General features: G+C 42.8%; 1 protein-coding gene across 1 annotated transcript in view; it reads left to right on the forward strand.

Annotated features, from left to right (window-relative positions):
- Nucleotides 1–10,751, forward strand: part of PPP1R14C (protein phosphatase 1 regulatory inhibitor subunit 14C) — a 149,336-nt gene extending 138,585 nt beyond the window's left edge. Inside the window, exon 4 of the mRNA XM_077486363.1 lies at nucleotides 8,746–10,751. Coding sequence (XP_077342489.1) covers nucleotides 8,746–8,820 — 75 coding nt within the window. The 3' untranslated portion in view covers nucleotides 8,821–10,751. The remainder of the gene's footprint in view (nucleotides 1–8,745) is intronic.
- Nucleotides 10,752–24,798: the final 14,047 nt, after the last annotated feature.

The raw sequence follows: 24,798 nt of genomic DNA on the forward strand, positions 1-24,798 counted from the left end.
ATAGCAGCGGTCCCCAACTTTTTGGCACCAGGGACTGCTTTTTGTGTAGCCAATTTTTCCAGGGACCGGGGGGGGGGGGGGGTGCACAGAGTCTCACAACTCCCCTTTTATATTGGTGTCCACAGTCCCCCTTTACATCACAGTTCCCCCTTTTAACCACTTGCTTACTGGGCACTTAAACCCCCCTCCTGCCCAGACCAATTTCAGACTGATGCGCTTTGAATGACAATTGCGCGGCCATACAACACTGTACCCAAATGACATTTTAATTATTTTTTTTCCCACAAATAGAGCTTTCTTTTGGTAGTATTTAATTACAGCTGGGAGTTTTATTTTTTGCTAAACAAACAAAAAAAGATGCAAAAAAAAATCATGTTTAATAGTTTGTTTTTTGCAAACAGGTAATTTTTCTCCTTCATTGAAGTGTGCTGATGAGACGGCACTGGTAGGCTGTACTGGTGGGCACTGATAGGCTGCATTGGTGGGCACTGATAGGCTGCATTGGTGGGCACTGATAGGCTGCACTGGTGGGTAGGCTGCACTGGTGGGCACTGATAGGCATAGTTAAGGCGGCACTAATAGGCACAGATAAGGTGGCACTGATGGGCACAGATAAGATGGCACGGATGGGTGGCATGGATGGGTGGCACTAAGGGGCACTGATAGATGGGACTGATGGGCTCTGATAGGTGGCTCTGATAGGTGGCACTGCTGGGCACTGATGGGCGGCACTGATGGGCACTGGTAGATGACACTGATGGGCACGGATATGTGGCACTGGGGTGCAGCACCTTTGTTGAGGCAGATTGTGGGCACTGCTGGGTGGCACTGTGGGCACTGCTGGGTGGCACTGCTGGGTGGCACTGTGGGCACTGCTGGGTGGCACTGACGGGGGCACTTATTTTTTAATGAGGTGGCACTGGCAGGAGGCAGGTGGGCCCTGGGAGGGCTGGCCGTGATCGGGACTGATGTCCCGATCACGGCCGCCGGTGATCGGCTCTTTTTTTTTTCTCCTCGCGCTGTCAGCGCGAGGAGGAATAATAGCCGATTACCGGCTCCGTTGTATCACATGATCAGCTGTCATTGGCTGACAGCTGATCATGTGATAAGGGGTCGGGATCGACCCCTTGCTCGGATCGGTGATCAGGCGAGTCTCATAGACTCGCCGATCACAGAGCGCGCCGCACGCGCCCCTCAGGGGGCGCGCAGGCCGCTCGTGCACGGGGCGATGTCAATAGACGTAGTCCCGGCAAAGGAGGTCCGCGCTGTAGCCGTCATTCGGCTATAGCGCGGGTCTCAAGTGGTTAAACTGCATTGTAAAGGGCCACTGTGATATAAATGATTACAGTACAGTGCCCCTAACAATCACAGCTTCCCCAATTACAGTGCTTCTTGCAGTCATGGCTTCCCCCATTACTGTGCCCCTTGCAGTCATAGGGCCCCCCATCACAGTGCCCCTTGCAGTCATTAGCCCCACCCATCACTATGCCCCTTGCAGTCATGCCCCCCCCCTCATCACAGTTTATAAAAGAAAAGAAACTGCTACGGAAAAATTGCACCGGACTGCAAAAAGATATCTGAAAAAATAGATCTCCTATGGAGATCTATGAGAAGCTGCAATTCTGCTGTACAACATATTCTACAGTAAAAGCAAACGAAAAAATATAAAGAATTGCGCTAAACCCGTGTCACAAAATAATTAAATCATGTGAAAAATTCCCCAGTAATTGTCATCAAATAAGGAATGCAACAAATTACAAAAGTGATTAAAACATATGAGTGCTGTGAGTATATGATACAAATAAATATAAATATATATGTAAAAAAATCCTCACATAGTGTTAACCAACATCAATGATAACAAGTCCATGTGTGTTAAATAAAACACCAGCACCCCTGCAAGAATCAAACACCAGCAAAAAAACGAATTGATATTGCAAATTAAATATAGTCCATCCGTGAGTGAGAAATCTTCATAAATATGTGCTGTATCCGATCCACCACCGAGGATGTAAAGATTTACTTCTTACCAGATGTCTATGATCCCCCTGTTACAGAGGGTCACAGAAAGCCTGTATTAATAATGAATCTTCTCCTAGATCGCCAAACGATCTCACAGATCTCTTTATTGCTTAGCCTCCAAATTATGGGCAAACCACTCGTGGGTTTTTCACTATTGGAGCTCTTTATCTTTTCATGCCGTGGCCACATATCGATTATCTTTTGAGTTAATGAAAAGCGGACTGGAGAGTGCCGAGTGGTTTGCTCATAATTTGGAGGCTGAGCAATAGAGATCTGTGAGATCGTTTGGCGATCTAGGAGAAGATTCATTATTAATACAGGCTTTCTGTGGCCCTCTGTAACGAGGGGTCATAGACATCTGGTAAGAAGTAAATCTTTACATCCTTGGTGGTGGATCGGATACAGCACATATTTATGAAGATTTCTCACTCACGGATGGACTATATTTAATTTGCAATATCAATTTGTTTTTTTGCTGGTGTTCCTTGATTCTTGCACGGGTGCTGGAGTTTTATTTAACACACATGGACTTGTTATCATTGATGTTAGTAAACACTGTGTGAGGATTTTTTTATGTATATATTTGTTTGTATCATATACTCACAGCACTCATATGTTTTAATCACTTTTGTAATTTGTTGCATTCCTTATTTGATGACAATTACTGGGGAATTTTTCACATGATTTAATTATTTTGTGACACGGGTTTAGCTCAATTCTTTATATTTTTTCCCCCCATCATAGTGCCCCTTATGCCGCGTACACACGATCAAACAATCCAGTGGAAAAGTCCGGCAAACTCAAGTCCGCCGGACAATCCGCCCGTGTGTAGCCTCTGGTGGACTTTTTTTACCCAAAAGTTTGACGGACTAAAAGTATTTTTGCACTTCAATCTGTCCGCCGGACTCGCTTTTCGGCGGACAGTACAGCCGTGTGTGTGCTAGTCCGCCGTACTTTTGAAATGAGCGGACTTTTCCCGCGCGGAGAAAAGTCCGCTCATTTTGAGCGCGTGTCCAGGTAGCCGGGGCCAGCAAAGGAGGGTACAATGAAAAAAGTAAAAATAAAACACAACACACAAGGGTTAAAATAGTTTATTGCACAGCTCCGGGGGTCTTCTGTCCGTCTTCGGGGGTCTTCTCGCCGGACTCCTCCGCTATTTTCTGCTAGCTCTTTTACTAGCGGAGGAGCCCAGCTTTCTTCTTCGCCGCCGCCCTCTTCTTCCGACTTTGGGGGTCTTGTACCCCTCTTCTGGGGTCTTGTCCCCCTCTTCGGTTCTTTTTGCCAGGTCTTCTGTCGCCGCTGTTGCCGTCTTCTGTTCTTCTCTTCTCTTCAGATGTTGCCCTGTCGCTCTCTACGCTCACAATAACGGGGACTCGGCGCGCTGCGACTTATATAGGGACATCGCCGGATGATGTCCCCGCCCATTATGATGTCACAGTCCCAGAGGATGCTGGGACTGTGACATCATAACGGGCGGGGACAACATCCAGTGATGTCCCTATATAAGTCGCTGCGTGCCATGTCCCTGCCATTGTGAGCGGAGGCAGCGACGAGGCAACATCTGAAGAGAAGAAGAGAAGAACAGAAGGCGGCGACAGAAGACTGGGCCACCGCCTGTAAAAGAGCTAGAAGAAGGCGCGGTGGCCCGGCAAGAAGAACCGAAGAGGGGGACAAGACCCCCGAAGTCGGAAGAAGAGGGCGGTGGCGAAGATGAAAGCCGGGCTCCTCCGCTAGTAAAAGAGCTAGCAGAAGATAGCGGAGGAGTCCGGCGAGAAGACCCCCGAAGACGGACAGAAGACCCCCGGAGCTGTGCAATAAACTATTTTAACCCTTGTGTGTTGTGTTTTATTTTTACTTTTTTCCACAGGTGAATGGGTAGGGGTACATTGTACCCCATACTCATTCACATAGGGTGGGGGCCGGTATCCGGGGGGCCCCCTTATTAAAGGGGGCTCCCGGATTCCGATAAGCCCCCCGCCCGCAGACCCCGACAACCAACGGCCAGGGTTGTCGGGAAGAGGCCCTTGTCCTCATCAACATGGGGACAAGGTGCTTTGTGCCATGTTGAGGGCACGCGCCTGGTACGGATCAGGAGGGGGGGCGCTCGCTCGTCCTCATCCCCTTTCCTGGCCGGCCGGGTAGCGTGTTCGGACAAGGGTCTGATGTGGACCTAGAGGGGGACCCCCACGCTGATTTTTCAGCGTAGGGGTTCCCCTTCAAGTCCATACCAGGTGACGGGGCCAGCGACGCCTCCTTCGCTGGTCCCGGCTGCCTGGAGACGTGCTCAAAATGAGCGGACTTTTCTCCGCGTGTGTGGGCGAGTCCGTTCATTTCAAAAGTACGGCGGATAGTCCAGCGGACTAAGTGCGCCGTATTAGCCCGCTGAAAAAGTGCCGTGTGTGGGTAAGTAGCTCGTTCGGAAAGTCCGGCGGGAAGTACGTCAGACTAAGTCTGCCGGATAGTTGGCTACGTGTGTACGCGGCATTACAGTCATTAGCCCCGCCCATCACAGTGCCCCTTGCATTCATGGTCCCCCCTCCCCATCACAGTGCTCCTTGCCGTCATGGTCCCCTCCTCCCCATCACAGTGCCCCTTGCAGTCATGGTTTCCCCCATCACAGTCCTCCTTGCAGTCATGTCCCCCCATCACTGTGCCCCTTGCAGTCATGTCCCCCCATCACTGTGCCCCTTGCAGTCATAGGACCCCCATCACAGTGCCCCTTGAGGTCATAGAGCCCCCCATCACAGTGCCCCTTGCAGTCATAGTGCCCCCATCACAGTGCCCCTTGCAGTCATTAGCCCCACCCATCACTGTGCCCCTTGTAGTTATGGGCCTCTCCATCACAGTGCCTCTTGCAGTCATGGTTCCCCCCCCCCCATCACAGTGCCCCTTGCAGTCATGGTTCCCCCCATCACAGTCCTCCATGCAGTCATGTCCCCCCATCACAGTGCCCCTTGCAGTCATGGTCCTTCACCCCTCCCCATCACAGTCCTCCTTGCAGTCCTGTCCCCCCTCCTCCATCACAGTGGCAATTGCAGTCATGGCCCCCCGTTCCTCTTTAACCAAACAGTGCCCCTTCCAATCTTTGCCTCCCTTGCAGTCTTACCTTTGACAGGGTGGAGGCAGTTAGCCTGTGTCTATTATCCCAGGTCTCCCACTCGGCCAAAACTTATATTAACAAGCAGGTGATTACCTGCTTGTTAATATGAAAAGTCTCCCACTATGTCCCAATCTGCAGCTCCTGGGAGACCTGGGAGAAGAGACACATGCTGCTAAATGACATGGGTGCAGTCCCTAACTTCCTCTGAGTAGTGGCCCACTTATAAACGGGCCATTACTTTATAGGATAACATTAAACCCAAGAATAAAAATGATATATTTAGCTCACTGGTCACTAGATGTGGTGGCTGCATTAGTTTTCATTTTTTGAAGTTACATTTTTTTTCATCAAGTACAGAAAATTCCTGTAGCTCTTGCAAGAAATATGGTGTAACAACCTTTTAGCTGAAATGAAAGCAAACAAAAATCGTATCTATCTTTTGAAAACTACTAATCTCACCATCCCTCATGTAATGGAGATGAACAAAGGCCGATATATGTTGTTGTTGTCCAGGTTAGGTGGCAGTGTATTACAGGATTACCAGGTGTGACAATCTCACCTTTTGGAGGGGACTGAATGTTAGCCTCTTGTTTACTGACTATGGGCCCTAGCATTTGGGTGAGCTACAAGCATTTACAGTGAGAAAAAAAAGACTTGATCCCCTACTAATTATGTACTTTTGCCCACTAACAAATAATCAGTCTGTAATTTTAATGGTAGGTTTATGTTAACAGTGAGAGACAGAATGACAACAAAAATATCCAGAAAAACGCATTTCATAAAAGTTATAAATTGATTTGCATCTTAATGAGCGAAATAAGTATTTGACCCCTTCACAAAACATGACTTAGTTCTTGGTGGCAAGACCCTTGTTGGCAGTCGCAGAGGTCAGACATTTCTTGTAGTTGGCCACCAGGTTTGCACACATCTCGGGAGGAATTTTGTCCCACTCCTCTTTGCAGATCCTCTCCAAGTCATTAAGGTTTCGAGGCTGAAGTTTGGTAACTTGAACCTTCAGCTCACTCCACATATTTTCTATGGGATTATGGTCTGGAAACTGGCAAAGCCACTTCAGGGCCTTAATGTGCTTCTTTTTGAGCCACTTCTTTGTTGCCTTGGCTGTGTGTTTTGGGTCAATGTAATGCTGGAATACCCATCCACAACCCATTTACATTGCCCTGGCTGAAGGAAGCTGGTTCTCACCCAAGATTTGACGGTACATGGGCCCCATCGATCTTCCTGATGTGGTGAAGTTGTCTTGTCCCCTTAGCAGAATAACACCCCCAACTCATACTGTCTCAACCTCAGTTTGATGGTGAGGATGGTGTTCTTGGGGTCATAGGCAGCATTCCTCCTCCTCCAAACACGACGAGCTGAGTTGATGCCAAAGAGTTTGATTTTGGTCTCATCTGACCACAACACTTTGACAAAGTTATACTTGTAATAATGTGTATTGTACTTTGTGAGCTTGATGCCGGCAAGTCTGACCTGGAATGAGATATTTGAGTGTCCAGGTGTCTAGTTGTTTAATTTAATATTTATAGTTTATGTTGGCTGTGAAAATAAAGAGGGCAGAAACTGGAAGAAAAAGAGAGAATAAATGCAGAAACGACATATAAGGACTGGCAAGCAGCAATATAAAAAATTTTGTTTGGGGTTTAGGTACATTTGAATCACTCACATGGTAATTCCTAAAGCCACGTACACACGTAGCCATCTGTCCGATGGACTTAGTCTGGCGGACTTCCCGTCAGACTGTCCGTCAGACTTTCCGAATGGGCTACTTGCCCACACACGGCACTTTTTCAGCGGACTAATACGACGTACTTAGTCCACCGTACTATCCGCCCTACTTTTGAAATGAACGGACTCGCCCACACTTGCGGAGGAAAGTCCGCTCATTTCGAGCGTGTCTCCAGGTAGGCGGGGCCCGCGAAGGAGACGTTATAATTATAATATTTATATTATATATATTAAAATGTTTAAACCATTTGTCAAGGATGTCTGTTCACTGTCAAGATATCCCATTTCAAAACTTTTATTCACTTTCTGTAGCCTAGCATGGCCCAAGTATAGAGTATGACTAAGCATTATACAAGTGAAAGATATTAGAGGAGGGAACTCCTGCACACCATGCTAGGCTGCTGAGCATAAGCTTTTTGAAGTTTTGAATTGGTAATGTGCGGTCACAATTGTCTTGAAATCCTTTTGTCCTGCATTTCTTGATAACAGCAATGCAAGTTAGTGGGGAGGATGATCTTATAATTGACATCAGCAGTTGTATGTGGGGGTATGTGAATGCTGAAACACAGGCAAAGCATATACAGCCTCATTCAATAAAAAAAGCCTTTAGTACTTACCGATATATCATTCTTAACATTGTGCTAGTTTCAAATGAATGAAACTAATCATACAACCTATCAAAACTTAACAAAAGTGTTTCTTTTTACTTAATGTCTTTGTGCTTTATATTATAAGATGTCATGAAATCGTAATATAAAGTTTGACTTTGCACAAGGAACTGTTTCCTTATTTATTGTGTGTCATGCAATTTATAGACAAGTGCATGATACCAATTTAGGTATGGAAAGCTATACTATCCATTAACACCTTAAAACATTACCTGACCCCTGGTAGGTTTTTCCACTGTTCAGGTGACAGATCAAGGATCCTGCGCTGCTATCCTGGTCTTCCAGCTGGCTGCCTCTTCTGGACGAAAGCAGTCAGCTACCAATGACGCACCAGGCCTACTTTCTGCCCACTTTGTGTGCCTGATTCTGTGCCTCTTGGGAGATGTGATCTAAGTATCCCAGGAGGCTGCAGGACTAGGAGCATAGGATTCTGACCTAGTCTGGAATGATGGCGGCGCGTGGGGCAATGTGAAAAATAAAAGAAGAGGAGGTTTTTACCCCCAGGCTATAACCCCCATGCCCAGGCACAAACCAAGTGCCCAGTTTAACCAGAAACGCTGTGCCCCCCCAAACCTGCAGACAAGTCCTCTTCAGTACGAAGGGATTTTGCAAAGTAGGAAACGTTTGTTGACCTTGGTTAGGAAGCATCTAGTCTGGATAAAAGATGATGTGATTTCCAGGGGACACATGCGAGAATTATGCCCTCCTCATACTCTTAATTTCATATCATACAACCTACCTGTGTCTTTGCACAGACTAGGAGACCTCTATGCTGCTCTGGAAACTCTTCCAATCCGAGAAGTTAACACAATTGTGCCAAATGCCGAAAGGTTTTAGGATTTTTTACTCCAACCTTTTGTGATTGACTTTTTGGATTCAGTTGATTTTTATTAAGCTTGTATGGCCAACTAAATACTCAGTAGTGCTGAGGTGTCCTTTTTGTGTATTCTGCATGTGTTTTTACTATGTAAATTACTAGAGTGGTCCATTGAATAATTTCCCCATATGTTTCCCACTCCCAAGCCCTGTATTGGAACATATTTGCTATAAAATCTCATCTTTCCCCACCCCTTTCAGATACTCAAATTTTGACTTTTTTGATGGCGTCTGAAATATTTCTTGTTTCATATTACCACTAGTAGGATATGCAAGGTATTGGTTTATTGTATATGATCTTGGGTTCTATTTGATTTACTTGATTTTGCTTTTCAGGAATTTATTAGTCAGCTTTTGTCTCGAATACAAGGCATGAGGAAGCTGAATCCCCCTCAGAAGAAGGATATATGAACCCGTCATGATCTTCCCAGCTTGAAGTGATTCAGCAACAGCATCTGTGTGTAGGACTCAAAAAAGTTCTAACAAAAATCTACATATTGCTGTTACATGGAGGGTGGTATATGGCTGTAGCTCTAAACATAATACTCAATTTGTTATTGTGGTAGTTAAATAAAGGTTTTTTTTATTGTTTAAGTTATTTGGGGCTAAGCTTTAGGTAATAGAGGTAAAATAAATGCCATAAAATGTAAGCACTAAGAAAGGTGTGTCATTAATAGGTTGTTAGCCCAATAGGCACATCTACCAATGTGCTGTTAAATAAACAGGAATATATTCAGAACCTCAATTTGAAGCATTGGGTTATGATATTAATACCCAATGTTGCTCCATTTTAATGGATACATTTTTGCACATAGTTTAGAACTTGAACAAGACTTTCTGTATATAATGCCTTTGTTCTGCCAATGGCCATCTTTGGAAAGATTGCACAACAAAAAATATATTATGCACTATTGCAGAAGTCAATCAAACACACTTTGGACACTATAATATTATACCTTAATTGACCTTTTGAAGTTATTATTTTTATTCTATGAAGGCATGTCCCACCAAGGTAAACTAATAAGGAAAAATATGAACAATCCTTTTAAAGCATCATGTTTGTAATAATGTTGCATAGGGGCTTAGTGTGATTATCATTTTTTTTTCATATGGTCATTTGGATGCACTGGTTAAGTGTTTTCTAAATTGTGCAACTAATTTCCCATACATTCTAACAGGTGATAATTAGGTTTATAAAGTATCCCATTCATTACTTTACCTGCGTGCCTAAGAAAATATAACAAGTACACATTCTGTGTGCATAAAGACCAGCTTGGAAAAGACTGATCTAATATTGTATAAGCTTCCCTGGAGCAGGTGACAAAAAAGATTAAAGCACTCTACTGAGTATACTACCACTCAGTATGTCCTACTGATTTTTATTCATGTAGTTTAAATGGCTAATCCACCCAAAACCAGTGTTTTAGGTTTAATAGGTACTGTAGAGACATACTATCCAACATCCACTTATTTCTCTTGGAGACTTCACTGGTGAGATCTGTGTGCTTTAGTTACAAAATCTGCAAACCTGCCATAGTCTTCATAAAGTCTTTTTACTCTCCTGGTCCTCTTGGATAACTAATATAATTGTATTACCGAGAATGTGATCAGATAAGCAAGACTCCCCATTAAGGGGGATAGGAACTCCAAAGTTCTAAGATGGAGCAAGAAACTAGGATTTCTTTGCAACAGATGACTTTGAAAAAAATAAAACCTTACTTTTGGGTGGTCTGGCCATTTAATACTTAAATTGCATTGTCTTTCACATTTTTATTTTTCTGTGGTTAAAAATATCATCGTAAAAATATTTTTGTGTGCCAAAGGGATGCTTTTTATTTTCAATCTTTTGCAGTCGCAAAAAAAATTACCAGCACTTTAGCAACCTTCTCTAAAATAATGATGTAGAAGGTATATTAAAAATGTAAGTATTTGTTTAATGCCATCAGTCCCAATATAGTCTTTGAGTTGGTGATGATTCATATAACAGTGTAAAAACACTGCAATTAAAATTAGCTTGTCAAGTTAAAATAACGCTTTTATGGTTCTGCCAAAGTAAGAATGAAATGATTTTTATAGCAATATTTGCAAGGTTGACCCATAGTGAAACTTTTTTTCTTTGTGTGAGTGTGTGAATTGGTAGTAGTTTGATTTTTTTTTTATATATAGGAATTTCGCACAGCAGCCAATGGCTATTAAGAATTCTGTGTAAATGGTGCTCTTCTTCTTTTCAACAGAATACATTAGAATTTTCATTTTCACTGGCAAGCTCTTTTTTTGTTTTTATTTTATATTGTTAACTTTTATTTACAAGATATTTACTGAAATAAAAACTTAAGAAGATGGTTTTGATTGCAGTTTCATTTTGTCCATTAGATAATAAAATGTTTAAAAACTAAATTTCCTGTGGTAATTCCTCATGAAACATCAAATATTTATTCACATGACTGAAGGTTTCCGTTGCCTTTTGGGAAATAAAATGTAGTTTGAATTGGAGCTTGTTCAATTGAGCATATCTGAATAACTTACCTGATTAGATCTATATAATGTGTTTAAACCATCTGTCAAGGGTGTTTGTTCACTGTCAGTTGTAAGAACTGGTCAAGATATCCAATGTCAAAACCTTTTTATTCAACATGCCCTGAAATCCCTTCTTAAAACAAAACATATTAGAGTCCCACTCCCAAGCCCTGTATTTGAACATATTTGCTATAAAATCTCATCTTTCTCCACCCCGTTCAGACACTTCAAATCTTTCTTCACGTGACTGCTGTGGATACCAAAGGGTTCCATTGCCATAGTTTGACTTGGAGCTTGTTTAATTTAGGCATATCTGGATAACCTAACTGATTTTATATATATATATATATATATATATATATATATATATATATATATATATATATATATATTTAGATTATTTGTCAAGGATGTTCATTCACTGTCAGTTGCAAGAACTGATCAAGATATCCCAGTTCTGAAAATCTGAATAAACATAAAAAAAAAAAAAAAGATATCCCAGTTCAAAACTTTTATTCACTCTCTAGCCTAGCATGGCCCAAGTATAGAGTATGACTGAGCATTATACACGTGAAATATTTTAGAGGAGGGAACTCTAGCCCACAATGCTAGGCTGCTGAGCATAAGCTTTTTGAAGTTTTGAATTGGAAATATGCAGTCACAATTGTTCTGCAATCCTTTGTAACTTTTGAAAAGTGACCAGGTGCACTTCCCAAACAAATGATCAATAAAGGCATATATTATAATCTAAACTTTAAATAATGTGACAATTTTGAAAAGAGTCTGTCAGTATAAAAAATAAACATGTAATCCAAGGTGATGAAAGTCAATTATAATGAAAGATATCTCAGTGATGTGGATGTGCAAAAATCAACAAACAGGGTGCAAAACCATCCCCACACCAACTCACGCCTCTTACCAGAGACTTTGGATCTCAGATTATAGAGATCAAACCAGATTTTTGTTTCCACACATTCCTGTTTGTCTCAGAAGGGGTAGGATATCATCCATGGAGGGTTCAGCCTTAGGCTCCATGCACACTGAAGCTCAAAAAAGCTTTTTCTGGATGCCAGATTGCTGGCAGAAAACACTGGTTAAAAAACGTGCTTTTAACAGTGTTTTGTATTGGCGTTTATAAGCGCTTATTAGCGTTACCGTTTATGGGCGTTTTCAATGAAAATACACAGAGGAAACTCCAAAAATCCCACAGTGCATTCCAAACTCCCACAATGCATTGTAAAAATAGAATGCCGAACACTAACGCGCCTTTATGAGCGTTTATCTGCGTTTGTTGTTTTTTGGTGGTGAAAAACTGCACTTTGAACGCGAATTTCTGGCGTACAGAAAAAAGCCCATACACTCCACTGCTCATTAAAGCTAAAAAACGTCCATGTGTGCATGGACACATAGGCTAACATAGATTGGAGTTTATGGGCTTTTTAAAAAAAACGCCCAAACTCCAATAAACTGCAGTTTATGAGCTCCAGTGTGCATGGAGCCTTATGCTCATCCAAACAAGTATTGGGTATTCAGCCCAGCATATGGAAAAAAGGGTCCCTAATATTTCTCATGCAAAGGAACAAGGAAGCACTTAATAGTGTAGTATGTAAACGCATTCCAACATATTGGACATAGAATCACACTTACCGTTATGATGTTTAAAAACAGTGGATTGAATAATGAACAGACCCCACCACGGACCTTGCCAGCTGGCTTGTGCGTGCAGAGGTCACAGAAGTGGCTCCACCCGGCGCGTTTTCCCATAACAGGCATCAACTGGGAAAGGAGGCCTTATTCAGTAAAAAAAGCCTTTAGTATCTATATCATTCTTAACATTGTGCTAGTTTCTAATTCATGAAACTAATCAAACAACCTATTACAACTTACCAAAAGTGTTCCTCTTTAGTTCATGCCTATGTGCTTTATAAGATGTCATGAAAACGTAAAATAACGTTTGACTTATGCCCCATACACACTATCAGATTTTCTGCTGATTTTTTCCTTCAGGTTTGCCAAAACCATGTAGTGCAAGGGCCTGCCTGATTGTATACACAGTGAAACTCCTAAGGTTTGACCTCATATTATATGGTTTTGGTAAATCTGAAGGAAAAACTCAGCAGAAAAACTGGTAGTGTGTATGGGGCTTTTGGGAAAATAAATTTGTCCTTATTGTGTGGCATGCAATTTATAGACAAGTGCATGATACCAATTTAGGTATGGAGGGCTATACTATCCATTAGCACCTTAAAGCATTACTTCACCCCCTCGTAGGTTTTTCGCTGTTCAGGTGACAGATCAAGAATCCTGTGCTGCTATCCTGGTGTTCCAGCTGTCTGCCTCTTCTAGGTGAAAACTGTCGGCTATCAATGACACGCCAGGCCCACCCTCTGGCCACTTTGTGTGTAAGATGTGCTGTAAGTATTCCAGGAGGCTGCAGAACCAGGGACATGTGATTCTGACCTAAACTGGAATGATGGTGGCTAGTGGGGTAGTGTGCAAAATAAAAGAAGGGGAGCTTGTTATGCCCAGGCTATAACCTCCAGGCACAAGCCAAGTGCCCAGTTTAATCAGAAACCCTGCGGCCCGCAAACCTGCAGACAAGTCCTCTTCAGCAGTAAGGGATGTCCCCATTTTGCAAAGTGGGGGCCTTTTTTTGGACACCTGGTTAGCAAGCATCTCAACTGGGTAAGAGATGTGGTTTCCAGGGGATATATGTGAGAGTTACGCTCTCCACCCCCTCCCAACTTCATATCATACAACCTACCTGTGTCTTTGCACAGACTAGGAGACCTCCATACTGCTACAGCAGCTCTTCCAACCCGTGGTGTTATCACTACTGTTCCAAATGCCAAAAGATTTTAATATTTCTACTCCAACCTTTTGTGATTGACTTTTTTGAAATCATTTGGTTTTTATTAAGCTTGTATGACCATCTATACTGCATAACTTTCTACTATATTACCACAGCTACTTTTAAATAGCACTAAATACTCAGTAGTGCTGCAGGTGTTTCACCCTCTTTTTGTGTATTCTACAAGTGTTTTTACAGTGTACATTACTAGAGTGGTCCATTGAGTCATTTCCCCATATGAAACCCTCTACTTAGCAACATGTTCTTTAGATTACAATCGCACATTTTTTTCATAACACATGTAATGAAAGGTAAAGTATCTGTAATGACAGCTGTAGGTTCACTGGATAGTTTCACACAAAATAAAACATTATTAGCATTCTTTCAGAGGGAAAAACTATTATTTGTAGCACCTATGTTTTCTTGTGCAGGGCTGGCAATTGGTGTTTAGCTTTCTAAAATGCATAGAACCTTTTCACATTTAATAGAAGAATGAAAACCTAAAAAAGAAAAGGAATGCAGTCATCACAACTAAGAAATGGTAGGCTGTAATATAATAAAAAGTTTCCTTTTGGTTTAATACTGATTTCATTATCTGACCTGCTTCTGGACTGTCCTTGCTTGCCTGAATGTGCTGCTCATTTCTGTTACAGACATCAGCCAGGACTCCTGACCATGATTTTACCTATTCACTCTGCCAACCTCTGTTTGCTCCTGACATTGATTTTGCCTATGATTAGGTGCCTTCCTGCCTGGCTGTTACCAAAAACGGCATGACCCTACTCATAACAGAGCATGGTGTCTTCTGAGTGCCCTAGCTAAGCTACTGTACTTATGCTTTTCTGATACCAGCATGCCCAAGTTCCAGTCTTCAGTTAAACCTCTGTGGCACTTTTGCCCTTCCATTGCTCTTGCAGACCCTGTCTCACCTTCCAATGGTGCTCAGCCAGGAATTGTAAAAAAAAAGCCCCCCTCGTCATCTCGGACTCCTCATGAGAACACAACCATTGTACAATTAATCTTTTCTCCCATAAGGTGGGGAAAGGGTTGAAATCTGGTGATTGTTCCGTCCAGTCTATAAAATACAGTACAATATACAAACAGTGCAGCACTTAAATTAACAAACACACAAATTGTGTGAATAATCAAATCACATTAAATAAGTGATGAGAAATATTAGTGACTCTCATCAAAGAAGAAACACATATAAAGTCAAAAATCAGAAGAATTCAAAGCCGTTGATCAAAATAACAGTCCCACATGCTGTGTTGAGAGATGACAAGATAGCCAGAGTGTCACCCACAAGCAAATGCTGTGCTTACCGGAACATACGTGACCCCCTTTCAACATGCTCTTTATTTACAATATCGGAGACAAATTCCCAGATCATGGACCCATGTAACTAAACCTCCAGGAACACACAGTTGCCAATAGCCTCTATAGCCAGTGTATGTCACCTATGGCTCAAACTCCACCTATGTATGTCACCTATGGCTCAAAGTAGGAGCGCAGTCCGCTATAGATACCATGAAATGAAAGAATACCCCATATAGTACATTGCCATTTAAATAGATTAGTTTATTACAAAAGGGTTACACTCACATAAGTAGATCGTAAACAAGCATAGAAGCATCTAATGCAGTCCTTTCTCCAGAAACAAGAATGATCACGCATGCACAGTAGCGTGTGTACGTGGCTCTGTCCTATGCTTTTCATCACAACGTCATCAGGGACACGCACACACACCACCGCCATGCTCTTATACAAGACCCAGGAGGATCACCGCAACTGATTAGTTAAATAATAGAGACAAGGTCAGACCGTTAATCCACTCAAGACAAAATCCAAGCAAGCAAACAGTTGTGGAAATTTTCTGAAGATGTATTTTGATATGTATTGTCATAGTGTCTCCCAGTGTTCGGTCTCCCGCAACCCGCTCTAAAGAGCTGATGGTGGCAGACTGATGCTGGTAGAGATCCGTTAGGTAGTGGAAAACTTCCTGAGGTTGGAGAGAGGTGTTTGCAGAGTGAGGATATGTCTGCCGACGAAAGGACCCCTGTGCGATGCACAGACGTTCGTCTGGGGGGATGTGTTCGCTCTGCAAACACATTATCGGTTTAGCGGATGTGCATTCGTGTCACCCCTGTATGCCTGATCAACATATTTGAGGTGCCATGACGTACACTTGCAGATAAGCTCCCATCAGCAGGAACGGTAGTCATTGGTTGTTGTATAAACTCATATTCTTGTTTGGTCATATCCTTGTTTGGTCACATCCTGTGGAGGAAGTGATTGGCTGTTGGGGCCAGGGCTTCCTGTTTGTGTCTGTGAATAAAAGAGCCAGTGCAATGCTCGGCAGGCCATAGTGCTGAAAGGAGGATGTAAGCATGGTCATGTCTGTTTCACTGGGGATATGCGGGAAATAGAGTGATAGGTAAGATGTATTATACCATTAGACGAAATGGGCGCTTATTATCGCAAAACAGTATGGTGGTTTATCCACGACACAAACACAGCCCCCAAATGGCCTATGTAACTTAGCGCCATTGTGTCAGAAGATACAGTACTTAAGCTTTCTGTTTCTTCCCCAATTAGATTTGTCATTCCTGAAAAGTATGCTGCATATTGAAATTTACAGCAATCTAGCATTGACAACAAAAAACAAAGTGCTAACCTTCAGGATATGTTCCATGCATCTTCCACCTTCCACAACATGGTTGTTCTAGTTTTTTTTTTCTTTTTGTGGCAGTTTATTTTTTGCGTTGCTTTTAATCTTCTTTATTCTGTTCCATAGATTTCCCATGTTTCATTAAAGACAATGATACAGCATGGAAAACTATGCATATAACCTTGTGGGAGCTAGATCACATCCATGTGAATGACAGATTGCATTATCAGTAACTACACCCATGCGTTTTAATAGTTTAAAGCTCTAAGGCTACATTACACAGAAGAACAATGAAGCTACTTATATACGTCACAAGCCACATTTTTTGGTTAAAAGCTAATTCCTCCTGTCAAAGTGCTTTGCAATATTTTGGGCATAATAATGGCATACAATGTTTAAAATATTGTAATCCTTACTATTAAAAACTGACTCTCCCAGAAAGAGTCACACCTGTAATTTACTTGACAGTTTGCTGAAAGATTTAGAATTCAAGGACTTTATTTGCAGAAAGGAAGTGGAAGCTTTGACTGGTTGCCATGCCAACAGTGTGCTAAAGAAACATTCATTTATGAAGCGAAATCCCTGAAGTGGCACCGCAGATAGTCATAAAGAGATTTTCTTTCTTCCTCTGTGCCCCTGAAAGAAATATACACTTTGCATCTTAGGTCAATTTTGCTTTAGACCTAAGAGTTTCATCTACTTCCTAACCCAGTAAAATGTCTCCGTCCATCCTTAACCCAGCAATGGCACAATGACGAAGACTATAAGGAATGAGATGCGATCTGGTATTTCTGTTGTGGAGGATCGGGATTTGGTATTTTTCCTGTTCTTTATTCAGTTTTCATTCAGTGCCAGGGCAGTTATGAAAGCAGGCTTTGTTTGGCTCATGAGATCGAAAGGATATGCTAGTTAATTCAAATTATTAAAAAATGCCACAATTGGAAAAAAGGAGGTCTGAAACAACATGTAAAGAGCCTGCGGCAGAGTAGGGATCTGTAGGCAACAAGTATTATTGTTTAATTAAAAAGGGGCTTCAGTGAAATGTTCAAGTAGGAGGAACAGTGCTCTATGGAAAATATGTTCAAAGGGAAAACACATTGTATGTTCTGTGAGTGCATATTGTTAGTTATTATTGTGCTGATTACTTTAACCACTTCAGCCCCAAAATGGGGACCTGCCTGTTCTGCCTCTGTGAAGAGCGATCGCTGGTGTCAGGTGGACATCGCGGCCACCAGGCACGTGCATCTGCTCCCGCGCCACAGGCCCCTGTATCTATTACACGAAATGACGTACAGGTAGGTTATTTTGTGCAATAGAGCCACCCTGCCGCAGTATATATGTGGTGAGTGGTCTTTAAGTGGTTAAAGTGATGTAAAACCCTTCATATTTTAAGCACTTTCAGCAGCCGATTTAATCACTTGCAGTTTTTTTAATCTTTAAACTATGCCTATGTTCCAGTTGAAATGAGTGCCTTGATCATTGGGTGGCTCCGTTCTCTTGCAGTGTCCTATGGAGCCACTTTTACATGCAGGGACTAGAATTGTGTCTCCTTACACAGTGTGTATTGTTAGTAACACACAGCCTTATAGCTAGGGCTGGGGAAAAAATCAATTTGAATCTTGAATCGAGTTGAGAGGTCAGATCGATTCAAATTTTCAGCAAATCGATTTTTTTGATTTTTTTTTTTTCACTGAGGAACTGTGGGCAGGAGTTTTTAGGTGAGGCCGCGCCGGTCCTAAGGAGCTGCAGGCATGAGTTTTTAGGTGAGGCCACGGCTTTGGCCTAGTCCGTGAGGCTGGACGCCGTGGACTAGGCCAAAGCTGCAGCCTCGCCTAAAAACTCCTGCCCGCAGCCCCTCAGGACCGGCGCAGTGTCCAGTGATTTTTTATTTTTTTGGAGAAAATCGCCCAGCTCTAATTATAGCTTGGATGGCAAGGCACTCCTTTGCTCCTCCCTTCTCCAAGCTAACAGACTGGCTGGAGACTACACTCTGAACTGAAGTTCAGGGAAGTAGCACTAAGAGAGCAAGAGCCATTCGTTGAAAGCTGTAAAACTGCAAATGCTGGGCTAACAGTTTTAACAAAAGGTTTACTGGGGAATGTTTATTTTATTGTGCTCAGTGTGTGAAACTGAAAAACCTGGGGGGTTTTGTAACATTTAAAGCATAGGTAAACTCTAACAATGAATTTCTGTAACTGTTTTGTTTTTTGTCTGTTAAATATACTCTTTGTTATACAGTGCATCTGAAAAGTATTCACAACGCTTCACTTTTTCCACATTTTGTTAGGTTACAGCCTTATTCCAAATGGAATACATGTATTATTTTCCTCAAAATACTACAAACAATACTCCATAATGACAACGTGAAAGAAGTTTGTTTGCAAACTTTGCAAATTTATTAAAAATAAAAAACAAAAAAAACACATAAGTATTCACAGCCTTTGCTCAATACTGAAGCATCTTTGGCACCAATTACAGCCACGGTCTTTTTGAGTATGATGCTACAAGCTTGGCACACCTATTTTTGGGCAGTTTCTCCCATTCTTCTTTGCAGGACCTCTCAAGATCCATCAGCTTGGATGGGGAGCGTCAATGCACAGCCATTTTTAGATCTCTCCAGAGATGTTCAATCAGGTTCTAGTCTGGGCTCTGGCTGGGAAACTCAAGGACATTCACAGAATTGTCCTGTAGCCACTCCTTTGTTATCTTGGTTGTGTGCTTTGGGTTGTTGTCTTGTTGGCAGATGAACCTTTACTCCAGTCCGAGGTCCAGAGTGCTCTGGAGCAGGTTTTCATCAAGGATGTCTTTGTACTTTACTGCATTCATCTTTCCTTTGATCCTGACTAGTCTCCCAGTTCCTGCTGCTGAAAACATCCCCACGGCATGATGCTGCCACCACCATGCTTCACAGTAGGGATGGTATTGGCCAGGGATGAGCAGTGCCTGGTTTCCTCCAGACATGACACTTGCCATTCAGGCCAAAGAGTTCAACCTTTGTTCGATCAGACCAGAGAATTTTGTTTATCATGGTCTGAGAGTCCTTCGGGTGCCTTTTGGCACACTCCAGGCAGGCTTTCATGTGTCTTTTACTGAGGAGTGGCTTCTGTCTGACCACTTTACCATACAGGCCTGATTAGTGGAGTACTGCAGAGGTGGTTGTTATTCTGGAAAGTTCTCTCTCCACAGAGAAATGCTGGAGCTCTGTCAGAGTGACCATCCAGTTCTTGGTCACCTCACTGACTAAGGCCCTTCTTCCCTGATTGCTCAGTTTGGCTGGGAGGCCAGCTGTAGGAAAAGTCCTGCCGATTCCAAACTTCTATTTATGGATGATGGAGGTCACCGTGCTCATTGGGACCTTCAATGCTGCAGAAATATTTCTGTCTCGGAGGTGTTCTGACATGCACTGTTAACTGTGGAACCTTATATAGATAGGTGTGTGCCTTTCCAAATCAGGTCCAATCAACTGAATTTAACACAGGTGGACTCCAGTCAAGTTGTAGAAACATCTATGATGACAACACGGATGATCAGTGGAAACAATGCACCTGAGCTAAATTTTGATGTCATGGCAAAGGCTGTGAATACTTATGTAAATGTGATTTTTCTTTTTCATTTTTTTAAGATTGCATCTAAATTACTCAAAATTAAATTACATCTGGACCCTACAATGGCCCTGCTCAATTTAAAACCAGAATTCTTATCGCATACCCTCTTTAAATTGTTGCTACAGCTCTTCACGGCAGCAAAACAAACGCTGGCAAAAGGGTGGAGATCTTCGACTTTGGAAGTCAATGAGACTGTGAATAGAATGTATAATACTATGATACAAGTGAAAATGTTAGCTCTTGAAACGGACCAAATCCCTAAATACGAAAAAATATGGCAACATTGGATAGAAATTTTTTTGCCATCAACATTTGATAACAGAGTACTATTACTATGGTAGTAAATTTGATAGGTTTCGTTTCAAATATGGTTGTTCAAGGACGTTGTGGTGGCTCCCGACCGAACTCATTACCCTTTCTCTATATAAATATATAATATTTATGTTGAGTTTTACCCTTATTTACAATTGGCATTTACCTGGATTGACTGGGAGGAAGGTGCCCTTGTGCCTTGAGTGTGAAGACAGCATCCTTGCCCTTTTCCTGCAACCTTATTTATTAACCACTTCCCACCTAGCCTATTGTCAAGTGATGGCCGAGCAAGACTTTAGTCATTCCAAGTGGACGTCGTATGAAGTCTTTCCGGAACACGCCCCATGGACCATGCAGCAGCACGATATGTCACCAGCTGTGTCTACAGGACACAGCCGATGGATGATCACTGTGGCGGGAGGCTGCTGGTACCATGTGATCACTGTGACCAATCACAGCAAATCACATGACAATTGTAAACCACAGATGGCTTCCTTTAATGCAATTCATTGTGTACAATTGTGTTGCTAGCTCTGATTGGTCAAAGTAATCACATGGTATAGACAATGCCAATCACAGCCCATCTGTACCATGTGATTAGCTGTGGCCAATCACAGCTAAGCACAACTGAATTGATTTCATTTAGTAAAAATGGTTGGTTATAACTGTGAAATTCACTGGTATAAGCAATCATGTGTAAAAAAAAAAAAAATCCTGATGATTTCCTAGAGTAGTACAATGTGATTATGGTAACACTGTATTCCTCTAGTCACAGTGTGTTGAAAAAAACCCTAAAAAAAAAAGTAAATTTTTTTTTTTTAACATACTGTCACCAGTCAGCGTCCCTGATCACTGCCACATTAGTTATATGATGACACTGTACTTCACTGGTATCAGTGTATATATATATATATATATATATATATATATAAATTAATTTCTATATTTTAAAACAAATTGTGACAAATTTCCAACTTCAGAACTAGCCATGCCTCTTACTAAATACCTTGTACTGTCTACTTTACAAAAAGGGGTCATTTAGGGAGTATTTGTACGATCCTGGCGTTTTCGGGCCTCAAGAAATGAGATCCATCAGTACATCAGGATTAATCAATTTTCAGATCTATATACACCATAGTTTGTACATTCTATAATGATGAAAAAAAATGTTTTTCATACTTTTCAGTCTTTTGTCGTTTATTGAGCAAAAAATGAAAAACCCTGTGTTGATTAAATACCACCAAAAGAAATCTCTATTGGTGGGAAAAAAATGATAAAAAAATGATTTTGTACAGTGTTGCATAACCACGCAATTTTCTCTCAAAGTGTAACAGTGCTAAAAGCTGTATTGAAGTTATTAAAGCAATGTTTAATACACAATGCTTTGATGTAAAAGAGAAATACTGCATTTTTTCTTTATTTTTTTAAAATCATACTAGATCATATGCTGCATCTGTCTAAGACTGCTGACTGCTGATTGCTCGGTTCTCAGAGCTCCTTGAGCAGAGAGCTGGTGACTGTAAGTTACTGCTGTCTGCTTTGCCCCCCCCCCCCCCGCGTGCTCATTGGAGAGCTGGGCTGTGGGGGGTGGTAGCGCTGAGAGGCTGAGTCAGGTGCCAGGCCAGGGTTATAAGCAGTCCCCAAATTTGTCACGATCTTGCCCCAGCCTGGAATGGCTCTGTGACATCAGCCGACAGCGGGCTTCAAAAGCAAAACCAAAGATAATTCCCAGCGCAACCTGACAGCCAGCCTGCAACCAACCAAATTAACCTGTCCAACAGTTTGCATTAAAAACAGGAGTATAGTTTGCACATATTTGCAAATACATATGTAAGTTACAGAGGCCACGACACGTATTATCTGCAGTTCTAGCTCTATACTTTTTTGAGAGCCTCCATTTTAGAAGCACATGCATTATAATAGATAGGCAGAGGGAAGGTGAGCCTGGAAGCCCACTCATCCTTAACCACTTGCTTACTGGGCACTTAAACCCCCCTCAGTCCCAGACCAATTTTCAGCTTTCAGCGCTGATGCACTTTGAATGACAATTGCGCGGGCATACAACACTGTACCCAAATGAAATTTTTATCATTTTTTTCCCACAAATAGAGCTTTCTTTTGGTGGTATTTAATTACAGCTCGGAGTTTTATTTTTTGCTAAACAAACAAAAAAAGATGCAAAAAAAAAAATCATGTTTTAATAGTTTGTTATAAAATTTTGCAAACGGGTCATTTTTCTCCTTCATTGAAGTGCGCTGATTAGGCGGCACTGATAGGCTGCACTGGTGGGCACTGATGGGCTGCATTGGTGGGTACTGATAGGCTGCATTGGTGGGCACTGATAGGCATAGTTAAGGCGGCACTAATAGGCACAGATAAGGCGGCACCGATGGGCACAGATAAGGCGGCACTGATGGGCAAAGATGGGCACAGATAAGATGGCACGGATGGGTGGCACAGATGGGTGGCACGGATGGGTGGCACGGATGGGCACTGATAGGTACCACTGATAGATGGGACTGATGGGCACTGATAGGTGGCACTGATAGGTGGCTCTGATAGGTGGCACTGCTGGGCACTGATGAGCGGCACTGCTGGGCACTGGTAGATGACACTGATGGGCACGGATATGTGGCACTGGGGTGCAGCACCTTTGAGGCAGATTGTGGGCACTGTGGGTGGCACTGTGGGCACTGCTGGGTGGCACTGTGGGCACTGCTTTGTGGCACTATGGGCACTGCTGGGTGGCACTGACGGGGGCACTTACTTTTAATAAGTGTGGCACTGCAGGGGGCAGGTGGGCACTGGCAGGGGGCAGGTGGGCACTAGCAGGGCTGGCCGTGATCGGGACTGATGTCCCGATCACGGCCGCCGGTGATCGGCTTTTTTTTTTTCTCTTCGCGCTGTCAGCGCGAGGAGGAATAATAGCCAATTACCGGCTCCGTTATATCACATGATCAGCTGTCATTGGCTGACAGCTGATCACGTGATAAGGGGTCCGGATCGACCCCTTGTACGGATCGGTGATCAGGCGAGTCTCATGGACTCGCCGATCACAGAGAGCGCCGCGCGCGCCCCTCAGGGGGCGCGCAGGCCGCTCGTACACGGGACTACGTCTATTGACGTCGTCCCGGAAAAGGAGATCCGCGCTGTAGCCGTCATTTGGCTATAGCGCGGATCTCAAGTGGTTAAAGGCACAGGGGTGCACTGGACACCCAGCATATTGCACAATGGCAGCAAAGGTGTCCAGTGCGTCCCCTCTCCAGTATTCCTGGTCAGCTCATTGTCAGCTGAAAACGGGTCACAGGAGAGCAGAACGAACTTCACTTCTGTGATCCATAGAAGTACAACCAAACGAGCTTTGGCTATACTTCTCCTTTAATGTTTGCATTTTAATGTGTTGTATGATTACTCAATAAAAATGAAACACAAATAGAGTATAAAGCACTTCTGCAACTCAATGCTAGGAAAAGCAAAAAGGACACTATCGGCTTACTTTAATCCGTTAGGTGCTCTTTAAAGGTGTATATGTTAAATTGTATTGTGTGACAACTTCCTATAAGATAGTTCACAGATAACCAGTTTTAGTAGTAACAACATTAAAGCAGAGTTCCACCCAAGAGTGGAAATTCCACTCATTTGTCTCCTCCCCCCCCCCCCCCCCAGTGCCACAATTGGCACTTTTCAGGGGGGAGGGGGAGAGGATACCTGTCTTTGTCAGGTATCCTGTTCCCACTTCCGGGAGTCCGGGCTGTGGCCTGTGACATCACCACGGGGCTCCCTCCTCCTCTCCCTGTCGCCGGGCCAGTAGGAGAGAGGAGTGGGGCCTCCCGCATATACAGTAGGGTTCCCGGCGTGAAGCTGTAAGGCTACACTGCCGGGTACCCTTACCCACAATGGCAGTGGCAGCCCCCGACAGCTGATGGAAACATTAGCTGCGGTGCTGACATTGCTGGACTCCAGGACAGGTAAGTGTCCTATTGTTAAAAGCCAGCAGCTGCAGTATGTGTAGCTGCTGGCTTTTAATTTTTTTTTGTGGGCGGAACACCGTTTTAAGTCATATTTAATGGAGTTTAAAGGAAATATGTTTAGTCATGCTGAGCCTAATCACTTCCAAGATAAGTGCTGTATTCTTGGTTTATAGAGACATTTAATTGAGCTCTGCAGCATTTCACAAACTTAGTTGTGTGACCAATGGGACCCAGGAGATGTTTCCATTTTTATTCATATTGATTTATTTATTGATCTTTGTGTAAATTTAACTGACATTATTTTCATTGTCTGTAGATAACAACGGGCTTTATTTTTCAAAGTGTCTTTCAAAAAATCTCTGTGCATTATCCTTATCAGATTCAAACTGTCAGTTGAAAGGTGAATGTGATTGGGTTCTGCTTGTGAGGTTGAATGTGATTGGTTAATAGCTAAAACCCACTTTT

Source organism: Lithobates pipiens, unplaced genomic scaffold (assembly GCF_037356315.1).
Source record: "Lithobates pipiens isolate NorthernLeopardFrog02 unplaced genomic scaffold, aLitPip1_a1.2 Scaffold_18, whole genome shotgun sequence".
Lineage (NCBI taxonomy): Eukaryota > Metazoa > Chordata > Amphibia > Anura > Ranidae > Lithobates > Lithobates pipiens.